We start from the raw sequence: 14,020 nt of genomic DNA on the forward strand, positions 1-14,020 counted from the left end.
TGCATTCTCTCAGCAAAATTCTAGTGGCCTTTGCTCCGCTTCCTTCTGTACTCAAGGTCAAATTTGCCTGTTTCTCCCAGTATTTCTTGACTTCTTACTTTTGCATTCCAGTCCCCTATAATAAAAAGGACATCTTTGGGGGGGGTGTTAGTTCTATAATACCCCCAAAAGATGTTAGGTCTTGTATGTCTTCATAGAACCATTCTACTTCAGCTTTTTCAGCATCACTGGTAGGGGCATAGACTTGGATTATTATGATATTGAATGATTTGCTTTGGAAATGAACAGAGATCATTCTGTCATTTTTGAGACTGCATCCAATTACTGCATTTTGGACTCTTGTTGACTATGGCTACTCCATTTCTTCTAAGGGATTATTGCTCACAGTAGTAGATATAATGGTCATCTGAGTTAAGTTCACCCATTCCAGTACATTTTAGTTCTCTGATTCCTAAAATGTTGATGTCCACTCTTGCCATCTCCTATTTGACCACTTCCAATTTGCCTTGCTTCATGGACCTGGATTCCAGGTTCCTATGCAATATTGCTCTTTATAGCATTGGATTTTACTTCCATCACCAGTCACATCCAAAACTGGGTGTTGTTTTTGCTTTGGCTCCGTCTCTTCATTCTTTCTGGAGTTATTTTTCTACTGATCTCCAGTAGCATATTGGGCACCTACTGACCTTGGGAGTTCATCTTTCAGTGTCTTATCTTTTTGCCTTTTCATACTGTTCATGGGGTTCTCAAAGCAAGAATACTGAAGTAGTTTTCAATTCCCTTCTCCAGTGGACCACATATTGTCAGAGCTCTCCACCATGACCCACCCGTCTTGGGTGCCCTACATGGCATGGCTCATAGTTTCATGTGATCAGATGGTTAGTTTTCTGTGATTGTGGTTTTTAGTCTGTCTGCCCTCTGATGGATAAGAATAAGAGGCCTATGGAAGCTTTCTGATGGGGTCCATACTCTAAATCTTTAACCCAGTTTTCTGTTGATGTGTGGGGTTTCCTCCCTGTTGTTTGACCTGAGACCAAACTATGGTGGAGGTAATGAAGATAATGGCGACCTCCCTCAAAAGGTCCCCGGCATTCACTGCCACACTCAGTGCCCCCAAGCCTGCAGCAGGCCACTGCCAGCCCTTGTCTCTGCCAGAGGTTCCTGGACACTCACAGGCAAGTCTGGTCTCTTGTGGGATCCCTGCTCCTTTCTCCTGGGTCCTGGTGCATACAGGGTTTTGTTTGTGCCCTCCAGCATCTGTTTCCCCCAGTCCTGTGTATGTTTTATAATCAAATCCCACTGGCCTCCAAAATCAAATTCCCTGGGGGTTCTCAGTTCCTTTGCCAGATCCCTAGTTTGGGAAATCTGTTGTGGGCCCTAGAACTTTCTTAACAGTGCAAGAATTTCTCTGATATAATTGTTCTGCAGTTTGTGGGTCGTCTGCTCAGCAGCTCCGTGGTGGAGTTAATGGCGACCTCCTCCAAGAGGGTTTATGCCACAGGCTGTGTGACCAGGTAGCTGCACCCAGAGCCCCTGCTCCTTTGGTAGGCCACTGCTGACCTGTACCTATGCAAGAGACTCAAACGCAGGTCTGGCTCAGTCTCTGTGGGGTCTCAGGATCCTGGTGCGCCCAAGGTTTTGTTTGAGCCTTCTGAGCATCTCTGAAGGGTTCAGGGTTTGATTCTAAACATGATTTTGCCCCTCCTACCATCTTGCTGGGGTTTCTCCTTTGCCTTTAGACATGAGGTATCTTTTTGGGGGGGGTTAGAAGGTGGGAATTCTTTGGGCTAGAAGACTCAATATACTAAGATACCAATTCTCCCTAAATTTACCCATAAATTCAGTGTAATTTCTCTTTTTTGGGGGAGGGGGAGCTATCCTTGCACTTGATCTATCTGCTCAAGCTATACTAAGCACTATGTGGGTGGAATATAAAAATGTTTTAAGACAGTAGCCAGGAAATGGAAACAACTGAAATGTCCAATAACAGGTGAAAGAATAAAGATGATGTGGTGTGTATATATACATATATACAATGGAGTATTACTCAGCCATAAAAGGAGCATAAGTGGTCATTTGCAGAGATGTGGATGGACCTAGAGTCTGTCATATAGAGTGAAGTAAGTCAGAAAGAGAAAAACAAATATCATTTATTAATGCATATACATGGAATCAGAGAAGACAATGGCACCCCACTCCAGTACTCTTGCCTGGAAAATCCCATGGACGGAAGAGCCTGGTGGGCTGCAGTCCATGTGGTTGCTAAGAGTCAGACACGACTGAGTGACTTCACTTTCACTTTTCACTTTCATGCATTGGAGAAGGAAATGGCAACCCACTCCAGTGTTCTTGCCTGGAGAATCCCAGTGACGGGGGAGCCTGGTGGGCTGCCGTCTATGGGGTCGCACAGAGTCGGACATGACTGAAGTAACTGAGCCGCAGCAGCATGGAATCTAGAAAAATGGTACAGATAAACCTATTTCCAGAGCAGGAATAAAGATGCAGACATAGAGAATGGACATGTGGACACAGATGGGTAAGGGGAGGGTGGAATGAACTGGGAGATTAAGACTGACATATATCCACTGCTGCTGCTGCTAAGTAGCACAGGGAGATTAGCTTGGTGCTCTGTGATAATCTAGAGGGGTGGGATGGAGGGTGGCAGGGAGGTACAAGAGGGAGAGAATACATATATAAATAGTATAAACATATAGCTGATTCACTTTGTTGTACAGCAGATATTAACACAACATTGTAAAGCAATTATTCTCAAAGAAAAACAAAAAAATATAAAGTATCTTTTAGTCCAGTAGAGTAGATAATGTATAACAAGTGAACACTGAAAATCAAAAGTAACTGGTTTGTTTTTTTTAACCCCTACAGACTCATGTGAACCCACAAGAATAGATTCAAGAAAGAAACTTTACAGACTAAGATATTAACCATTCAGCTTTTCCAGACTATTTAATCTCTTTAAAAAAAATACTGAAGTGTAATTTACATACCTTCAAATTACCAATTTTGAAAGTATAATTCAATACTTTTAGTAATTTACAAAGTTGTGCCGCCAGTACCAAACATTGTTTCAAAACATTCCTTTTATCCAAATAAATTTTTTTGTGCCCTCTTAAAGTCACTCTGCATTCCCACCACCAGCCTCAGTCTTTTTGTCTATGTAGATTTGCCATTCCTGGATATTTTATGCAAATAGGGGTCAAAAATTATGGTTAAATTTTTAAGAAACTGTCAAGTCATAATGTTTTGATTATTATTAGCTTCATAATACAGGAGAAGGCAATGGCAACTCACTCCAGTACTATTGCCTGGAAAATCCCATGGGCGGAGGAGCCTGGTGGGCTGCAGTCCATGGGGTCGCTGAGGGTCGGACACGACTGAACAACTTCACTTTCACTTTTCACTTTCATGCATTGGAGAAGGAAATGGCAACCCACTCCAGTGTTCTTGCCTGGAGAATCCCAGGAACAGGGGAGCCTGGTGGGCTGCCATCTATGGGATCGCACAGAGTCGAACACAACTGAAGCGACTTAGCAGCAGCAGCAGCAGCAGCTTTCTTAGTATATTGAGACTTATAGCCCAAAGCATTCCCACCCATCCAAATAAGTGAATCAGTTACATGTTTATACTATTTATATGTGTAATCTCTCCCTCTTGTACCTCCCTGCCACCCATCACCCCACTCCTCTAGATTATCCAGAGCACCAAGCTAAGCACCCTGTGCTACATCAGGCTGTCACTAACTGCCTATTTAATACATGGTAGTGGATATATGTCAGTCCTAATCTCCCAGTTCATTCCACCCTCCCCTTACCCATCTGTGTCCACATGTCCATTCTCTATATCTGCATCTTTATTCCTGCTCTGGAATAGGAAATAGGTTCATCTGTACCATTTTTCTAGATTCCATGTATATGCATTAATAAATGATATTTGTTTTTCTCTTTCTGACTTACTTCACTCTATATGACAGACTCTAGGTCCATCCACATCTCTGCAAATGACCCAATTTTGTTCCTTTTATGACTGAGTAATATTCCATTGTGTGTGTGTATATATATGCTGCTGCTAAGTCATTTCAGTCATGTCCGACTCTGTGCGACCCCATAGATGGCAGCCCACCAGGCTCCCCCGTCCCTGGGATTCTCCATGCAAGAACACTGGAGTGGGTTGCCATTTCCTTCTCCAATGCATGAAAGTGAAAGGTGAAAGTGAAGTCACTCAGTCGTGTCCGATCCTCAGCAACCCCATGGACTGCAGCCTTCCAGGCTCCTCCATCCATGGGATTTTCCAGGCAAGAGTACTGGAGTGGGGTGCCATTGCCTTCTCCGTGTATATATATATGACAATTGAATGGATAGAGATGATGTGGTGTATATATATATATGTGTGTGTGTGTGTGTATATATATGTGTATATATATGTGTGTGTGTATATATATGTGTGTGTGTATATATGTGTGTATGTATATATGTCTGTATGTATATATGTCTGTATATATATGTGTGTGTGCATATATATATGTATATGTATATATATATATATATATACACCACATCATCTCTATCCATTCAATTGTCATTGGACATTTCAGTTGTTTCCATTTCCTGGCTACTGTCTTAAAAACAGTCTTATATTCTACCCCCATAGTGCTTAGTATAGCTTGCATGAATAGATCAAATTCTTTAAATATTAGATTATTTAACTTGCTTGTAATGAAATTTTGTAACACAGTATGACCTTCTTTGGTCTCTGTTTTCATTTAATTAAAATAGAGTGATTTTGTAACTCTTCTTATAGAGCATATTCATTTTTTTCTATATTAATTTTGTTATCACTAACTACAAGTATGGTAACACCAGCTAGAGGATAAGCATAAAACATAATTATACTTCAATAAAGTCATCAAATCCCATTAAACATGGTAAGCCCTACATATTTCAATTTAAATAATATGTACAATCATTTACTTAGTCATTGTTGGTTCCTTCTTGAAAGCCTAGGACTTTTTTTTTTTTTTTTAATAGGGCCTCGTTCACGATCCCCAACAATTTTGGAAATGTCTCCACAGCTTATTCGAAAGAAATTAGAATGTGTAGACATAAATCAATATATACGGTAAGTTTTAATGAATATGATTAATGTAGACATCTATGTTCATAGAATTTTGAACATATTGTCAATAGGCAATTGCTAAACAACTGAAAATTTGAAATTAAATGCTTAATATATTTTCAGTGCATTTGAATTTTTTGAAATATATATCTTATATGTTAAATTAAGCAAATGTTTTATTAAGTCAGTTATAGAAGGACTTAAATATTTTCTGTAAGGACTTAATTTGTAGCTTGGTTAAGATGAGTTGAGCTATGGAAAAGCCCCATCATACATGCTACTGTTATTTAATTAGATTGAATTTTCTTAGGAACCAAACAATAGGATTAATATAGGTAATTGTACAAGCACATTTATAAGTTTTATAAAGCACAAACACTTTCAAATCTAGCTTATAAATTAAAAAGGAAAAACCTACAAAATATTCTCATAGTTTCAAACACCAGTTTCACAAACACCTCTTCAAATAGTACATCTAATTTATTTTTCTAAAATATTAGTGATTTACTTTGGCCACCTGATGCGAAAAACTGACTCATTTGAAAAGACCCCAATGCTGAGAAAGATTGAAGGTGGGAGGAGAAAGGATGACAAAGGATGAGATGGTTGAATGGCATCACCGACTCAATGGACATGCGTTTGAGCAAGCTCTGGGAGTTGGTGATGGCCAGGGAGGCTTGGCGTGCTGCAGTCCATAGGGTCGCAAAGAGTCAGACACGACTGAGCAACTGAACTGAACTGTTATTTATGTTAACATGTAATGGATTTATTATTTTAAATGAATTATTAAATTAAAAACTTAAAAAAATTAGTGATTTAATAAATGGAGCCTAGTCCATGAAAAAATGGTGGTTTATTCTTTTTGTTTCTGATATATGATTTGATTCAGATCATTACTCTGTTGATAAGATTTTAAATTATTTGAGTGCTAAAGGTCATTCCAGAGTTCTCAAATGACTTATGTTTTCTTTTGATTTTTTTTTATATCAAGAAAAACAAATATAGAGCCTTTGCTGCAAACAGATGAGCTAAATCAGCAACAGGCAATGCAAAAGGCAGAGGAGGTCCACCAGTTTCGACAGTATCGGGTCAGACTTCTTAGCATTCGTGATATCGAGCAAGAAGAAAGGTTTAAAGAGAAAGATAAAGTGCTGGAAATGTATGGAGAAATGCGGGTGAGTGTATAAGGGCATACACGTGGATCACAGTTGACAGATTCTTTTGTAATATTAAAATGATATCATAGAATCACATTTTAACTAGGTAGAAAGAAGTCTTGAAAATCTTTCATTCCCAACTTCTCAGAAAATTGGCAAATTAATTATACATCTAATTTACTCACTCCCTGAAATCCCTCTTAAATACAGTACTAGAAACTTACCCACAAAAATGGGAAGAATGGGAGAGAAAACAACAGCAAAACATCTGTGAATTTGGAAAGTAGCTGGAGGAAGATGGCATTAACAGATTTGAGGCAGCCAAATTCTAAGCCAGCAGTACAAAAACTCTTAAGAGTGAACCTAGAGCCTGTCATACAAAGTGAAGTAAGTCAGAAAGAGAAAAACGAGTATCATATAGTGACACATATATATCTGGAATCTAGAAAAATGGTATTGATGAACATATTTGCAGGGAAGGAATGCAGACGCAGATGCAGAGAATGGACTGTGGACATGCTGGGGGAAGGAGAGAGTGGGAGGAATGGAGAAAGTAATGTCAACATATATATACTGCCATGCGTAAAATAGATAGCTGGTGAGAAATTGCTGCATAACACAGGGAGCCTAGCCTGGTGGTTTGTGATAACCTAGAGGAGTGGGATGAGGGGAGGGAAGGGGGGCTCAGAAGGAAGGAAGTATATGTATTATTATGGTTTGTGTCATAAGGCAGAAACCAACACAACACATTATTAAGCAATTTTCTTCCAATTAAAAAATAAATTAAAAGAAAAAACAAACAACAACAACAAAGAAAGAGTCAATCTAATTTGCTCCACAGAATCCCTCAAAAGCTCAGAAATTGGTGGTACATCCACCTTAAGAAGTGAAGAGGAAGAAAAGAAGTGGTATTATTAGGAAGTTCCCCAAGTACAACTCAGACATTTTATCAGGGCTAGTAATGGCACCCCACTCCAGCACTCTTGCCTGGAAAATCCCATGGACGGAGGAGGAGCCTGGTGGGCTGCAATCCATGGGGTCACGAAGAGTCAGACACAACTGGGCGACTTCCCTTTAAATTTTTACTTTCATGCATTGGAGAAGGAAATGGCAACCCACTCCAGTGTTCTTGCCTGGAGAATCCCAGGGATGGGGAGCCTGATGGGCTGCTGTCCATGGGGTCGCACAGAGTCAGACACAACTGAAGCAACTTAGCAGCAGCAGCAGAGTATGTGTGGGGAACTAGTCATCTACTGAGCACAGTTACTGTGAGAGACATGCTGGGATGCATATTTTATACAGATTATATCTGAACTCAATTAAAGTAGCTAGTATGCAGGTCAGGAAGCAACAGTTAGAACTGGACATGGAACAACAGACTGGTTGCAAATAGGAAAAGGAGTACGTCAAGGCTGTATATTGTCACCCTGCTTATTTAACTTCTATCCAGAGTACATCATGAGAAACGCTGGACTGGAAGAAACACAAGCTGGAATCAAGATTGCCGGGAGAAATATCAATAACCTCAGATATGCAGATGACACCACTCTTATGGCAGAAAGTGAAGAGGAGCTAAAAAGCCTGTTGATGAAAGTGAAAGAGGAGAGTGAAAAAGTTGGCTTAAAGCTCAACATTCAGAAAACGAAGATCATGGCATCTGGTCCCATCACTTCATGGCAAATAGATGGGGAAACAGTAGAAACAGTGTCAGACTTTATTTTGGGGGGCTCCAAAATCACTGCAGATGGTGACTGCAACCATGAAATTAAAAGACGCTTACTCCTTGGAAGAAAAGTTATGACTAACCTAGATAGTATATTCAAAAGCAGAGACATTACTTTGCCGAGTAAGGTCCGTCTAGTCAAGGCTATGGTTTTTCCTGTGATCATGTATGGATGTGAGCGTTGGACTGTGAAGAAGGCTGAGCGCCGAAGAATTGATGCGTTTGAACTGTGGTGTTGGAGAAGATTCTTGAGAGTCCCTTGGACTTCAAGGAGATCCAACCAGTCCATTCTGAAAGAGATCAACCCTGGGATTTCTTTGGGAGGAATGATGCTAAAGCTGAAGCTCCAGTACTTTGACCACCTCATGCGAAGAGTTGACTCATTGGAAAAGACCCTGATGCTGGGAGGGATTGGGGGCAGGAGGAGAAGGGGACGACAGAGGATGAGATGGCTGGATGGCATCATGGACTCGATGGACGTGAGTCTGAGTGAACTCCGGGAGCTGGTGATGGACAGGGAGGCCTGGCGTGGTGCGATTCATCGGGTCGCAAAGAGTCAGACACGATTGAGCGACTGAACTGAGTTGCTTTGGATGGAGGAGCCTGGAGGGCTGCAGTCCATGGGGTCGCTGAGGGTCGGACACGACTGAGCGACTTCACTTTCACTTTTCCCTTTCATGCATTGGAGAAGAAAATGGCAACCCACTCCAGTGTTCTTGCCTGGAGAATCCCAGGGACGGGGGAGCCTGGTGGGCTGCCTTCTATGGGGTCGAACGGAGTCGGACACGACTGAAGCGACTTAGCAGCAGCAGCAGTTGCTTTGTCAAAATCTCTTCACTTTTCTCTTTATTTTTCTTCTACTCGTGCTTTTATTTACCATTCTGTAAACCTCACGTGTCCTTTGTTATCTCATGTTTTATTCATTAATAAACATTTGAGATCATACCCTAACTTTCATCTTCCTTCCGTAAGTTCCTACATGACTTTATTGGCATGAGGGAAGGGAGGGTAGTTTTTTTTTTTCTTCCCAGGAACCTTAATAAGGCTCTACCCGTGGATCTTATTTACTTGGGTGCTATTTTTGTTTATGCTGTTGTTTTTGTCATTTCATTTTGTTTCATTTTGGAATAGGACTCCTTAGACGAAGCCCGGCAGAAGATCTTTAACATCCGGGAAGAATATAGGAACAAATTACTGGAAGCTGAGCGCCTAAGGCTGGAGGCTCAGGCTGCGGAGGAAGCCGCAAGCAGAGTGGAACCAGAAAAGAAGGTCCCAGCTCCCGACACACATAAAAAAAAGAAAGAGAAGAAAAAGTGACCAGGACATGCCCAACACCACCTTTCTTCTTGAGAAGAAAAATCTATTTTTCATTATCTCTAAGTTTGCCTGTTGATAAAAATAAGAGATTAGGTCAATTGAAAAATAGACATTTTCCCACCTTAGAAGTAGTTTCTGTGTTTTGATGTTAATTTATTGGTTTTTCCCAGAAAGATATTATTTGAGTTTAAAATTTTCTAATTTTAATAAAGAATAGTCTCAGAATATTTGGAATGTAATTAAATGTATGTGTCTCACTCTGAATTGCTTCATTTTGAGTTAGTACTAGAATAGGCTTGTAATGCCTTTGAAAAATTCAACAATGAGAAAAATGGCTATTGTTTTTCTGTAACTTTAAAGACTTTCAAATAGAAAATTTTTTAAAATATGATTTGAAATCATTGAATAGGATGGAGATGACAATATATGAGTCTAGATGCAAACATGAAAAAGCACACTCAAAAAAGAAAGAAAGAAACTCACCAAATAAATGAAACTTTAAAAGAAACTGTTTTAATAAAACTATTTGCTTTAGACTTGTACCTTTTTAAAAATCTTTCAAAGCAGAACATCAACAAACCTCCTTCGTTGGACAAGAACATTTGTGGGTTAAGCACAAACTCAAAGTGTTAAGAGTTTGGACACTTAACAATGAGTCAGAGGAACCCAGGCATAGAGAATGGGATCACACTCATCTCTTGTTCTGTGTACCAGCATTGCAGATTTTGTAACACAGAACATGTATGCTAGTTTCCAAAAAATAGTGAATGCCTTAACTGAGACAACACTAGAAACTGACTTTCCCAAATACACATTTCCAATTCATGACTTTCTGTGATAAAAGACTCCCACAGTATTTTTGAACCAGTCAAAATTGTTCCACTTCAATGCCTGTCTGCTCAATTGCTCAGTCATGTCCAACTCTTTGTGATCCCATGGACAGTAGCTCGTCAGGCTCCTCTGTCAATGGGATGTCCCAGGCAAGAATACTGGAGTGGGTTGCATTTCCTTCTCCATGGAATCTTCCCAACCCAGGGATTGAACCTGGGTCTCCTGTGTTATGGGTAGCTTCTTTACCTCTGAGCCACCGAGGAAGCCCTTCCACCTCAATAGATGGTTTTATATTTTTCATTTAAGTATTATTAAAAATGTAATTCTTTATACATATATGTATATGTATACAGAATACATATAATTCTGTATACAAGTAATTCTTTATGCATATGTATTGTAAATTTACTTAATTAAATATGCAAATACATGCATGTTTTCTCTATTACTCTTTGCCTACACTTCCCTTTATAGCCCTATGATCTACCAATCTTCCCTCCCAAATAATCTATGGGAACAATCTAGTGTGGATATTACCATATTTTTGACTCATCTCCTATAATTATATATCAATATTTTATGTTATATTATGGCTTGTTTGATAAATTGACATTTTATTATACATTTAAAAATCTTAATTTTTCTCACTATATAATAAAAAATCTAGTCAAGAGTAATGTATTATTTTTTAATTGCTGTGCAATATTCCATAGTATGGCCTTCCCTGGTGACTCAGACTATAAAGAATCCACCTGCAATGCAGGAGACCTGGGTTCGACCCCTGGGTTGGGAAGATCTCTTGGAGAAGGCCGTGGTAACCCACTCCAGTATTCTTGCCTGGAAAATCACAGGACAAGGGAGCCTGGCAGGCTACAGTCTGGGTCACAAAGAGTCGGACACGACTGAGTGACCAGGCACAGCACAGCACATTCCACAGCATAAATATACCATAATTTAACCAGTTAATTACTTTGTTTTTAGCTTTTTGTTAATCAAGCTATCTATTGGAAAGTGTGTATGTATGGGTTTGGATCAGGATATTCAAGTTGACCCTTGAACAGCACAGGTTTGAACTGCACAGGTTTGAACTGTACAGGTATACTTACACACAAATATCATTTTTTCATATATTCAAAAAAATTTTGGAGATTTGCAACGATTTAAAAAGTTCACAGATGAACTATGTAGCCTAGAAATAAAAAAGAAAGATTAAAAGTCAGATGTCATGAGTGCATAAAATACATGTAGATCCTAATCTGTTTTATCATTTACTACCATGAAAATGTCACAAATCCATTATAAAAAGCTACAATGTATCAAAGCAAACACATGAAGATCATATGTGGTACCGTCGGCAATTAAGAGAAATATAAACAAACATAAAGAGGTAGCATTAAATCACAACTCAGTAAAATTATCTGCAATATTTACTGTAGTAATTTTGAAGCCACTCCAGTATTCATGCTTGGAGAAGCCCATGAATACGGGAGCTTGACAGGCTACAGTCCACAGGGTCACACCAATTCAGACACGACTGGAACAACTTAGCACACACACAAGTGTTATAAATACCTGCTTAAAACGCCATGCGATGCTAATCATCTCCCTGTGAATAGTCACCTCTCCAGTAAAACGCATATGGCAGTAAAAAAAGGATCTCCTGTGGTACTCAACTGTTTTTCACTGTGTTCAGTGCAATACTGAAAATCTTGAGTAACACCAGGGGCCCCATATGAAGTATCACAGATGAGGCTGAAAGTGTTCCCAAGAAACAGAGAGAAGTCCTGACATGACAGGAAAAAGTTGAATTGCTTGATAGGTGCTGTAGATTGGGGTCTGCTTCTGCGATTGCCCAATGTTTCAAGATAAATAAATCTAGCATAAGGACCACAGTAGAGAAAGAAAAGGAAATCATGAGGCCATTACTGGAACTACACCAGCAGGTGGGAAAACTTTGTATTTTGTGAGAAATTCCTTTTTATCTTGTATTGAAAGTGTAGCTTTTCTGTGGGCACAGGATTGCTCTAAGGCATATCTTTACACTCTAATATTATTCAAGAAAAAGCAAAATCATTAAGTGACAACTTAAAGCAAAAGGAAGGTGAAGGATCTAAAGCTAGAGAATTTTAATGCCAGCAAAAAAATGGTTTGATAATTTTTAGAAAGAGATTTGGCCTAACAAATGTCAAGATAACAGGAGAAGCAGCTCCTGCTGACCGAGAGGCAGCAGACAATTTCCCAAAAGCCATTAAGAAAATGATGAGAAAGGGTATCTTTCTGAACAGGAATAATCTTTCTGAAAGAGTATCCTGCCTGAACAGGTTTTTAATGCAGACAAAAGTGCCTATTCTAGAAAATAAATAAAGCCACAAAGGACATTTACTAGTAAGGAAGAGAAGCAAGCGCCAAGCTTTAAAGTAGGAAGGAATAGGCTAACACTGTCGTTCTGTGCAAATACAGTCAGGTTTATGATCAGGACAACCCTTAACAATAAAGCTGCTAACCTCTAAGTCTTGAAATGAAAATATCAGCACCAGTTGCCAGTCTTGATTGTACCACAGGAAGGTCTGGACAATGGAACCCCTTCTCTGCATTGGTCAGTCAGGAAATACCTTGCCAGTTAGTGGCTGCCTTTTAAAGTTCTTTTTATATTGGACAATGACCCTGGCCACCCAGAATCCCTTGAGCTCAGCATCGAAGAGGTACAAATGGCCTACTTGCCCCTAAACACAACAGCTCTACTGATGCCTCTAGATCAGAGGGTCATAATGTAACAGAAGAAGAGCAGTGCTAACACCCTGTTGGAACTCCATTCCTCATTCTTGAGCCCTATATATTCTATTACTTTAGCCCTGCATGTCAAACATTAGAGGACTGCTGTGCATGCATGCAGGCTAAGTCACTTCAGTCATGCCCAACTCTTTGCAACCCTATGGACTCCTATGAAGCCTACCAGGCTCCTCTGTCCATAGGATTCTCCAGGCAGGAATACTGGAGTGGGTTGCCATTTTCCCTCCTCCAGGGGATCTTCCTGACTCAGGGATCGAACCCATGTTTCTTACATCTCCTGCATTGGCAGGTGGGTTCTTTACCACTAACACCACCTGGGAAACCCCAAAGAAATGTTGCTTGTGCCCAAATAGCTCATTAAATTCTGAGAAGAAGTTCCCATCCCATTGTCCTTGTTAGTTACATGGTGTAGATAAGCTCACTTTCAGCCTAGAAACCTTACAAGTAAGTAGAGAAAAGAATGGTAAAGTAAAAATAACTGCTAACAACTCATTTTGCAGGAGCCTTGTGATCTAGCCTATATGAGCAAGTAAAACCAACAAATGTTATGCTTCCCTTGGAGGACAAGTGACTCCCCAAACCCTACAATCTGCCTTTACCCTTTAATCTTGAACCTTCCCACTTCCCCTTTCCCCTTAGCATAAAAGAAACCTGAATCTACTCCAAGTGAAGGTGGCTCTTTAAGATGTTATTTCGCCATCCTCTCAGATTGCTGACTTCAAATAAAGTCACTATGTCTTGCCCCAGTACCTTTTCTCTCAACTTAGTGGCCTGTCATGAAGTGAACAGTACTAACTTAGACTTGGTAACAATAAGGAACTTTAAGATTTATTATGCACAGAACACTAGGGAAAGGATTATTAATGCTATGGAAAAGAATACCAATTAAGAGAACATTATGAAAGTCTGGAAAAATTACACCATTGAATATGCCATCGTTGTTATAGGGAAAGGCTGTGCAAGCCATCCAAAGCCAATGCAACAAATTTCTACTGGAGAAAACTATGTCCAGATCCAGAAGGTGTGCCTGACTCCACAGGATTTACTGTGGCATCAATCAAGAAAATCTTGA

At 39.8% G+C, this 14,020-nt stretch overlaps 1 protein-coding gene across 3 annotated transcripts in view; it reads left to right on the forward strand.

Annotated features, from left to right (window-relative positions):
* Positions 1 to 9,591, forward strand: part of ADGB (androglobin) — a 185,801-nt gene extending 176,210 nt beyond the window's left edge. For all 3 annotated transcript variants that reach the window (XM_040238642.1, XM_040238644.1, XM_040238643.1), the window contains 3 exons: positions 5,043 to 5,133; positions 6,122 to 6,305; positions 9,142 to 9,591. In XM_040238642.1, coding sequence (XP_040094576.1) covers positions 5,043 to 5,133; positions 6,122 to 6,305; positions 9,142 to 9,327 — 461 coding nt within the window. In that variant the 3' untranslated portion in view covers positions 9,328 to 9,591. The remainder of the gene's footprint in view (positions 1 to 5,042; positions 5,134 to 6,121; positions 6,306 to 9,141) is intronic.
* The last annotated feature ends 4,429 nt before the right edge of the window (positions 9,592 to 14,020 follow it).

Source organism: Oryx dammah, unplaced genomic scaffold (genome assembly GCF_014754425.2).
Source record: "Oryx dammah isolate SB20612 unplaced genomic scaffold, SCBI_Odam_1.1 HiC_scaffold_4, whole genome shotgun sequence".
Taxonomy (NCBI): Eukaryota; Metazoa; Chordata; class Mammalia; order Artiodactyla; family Bovidae; genus Oryx; species Oryx dammah.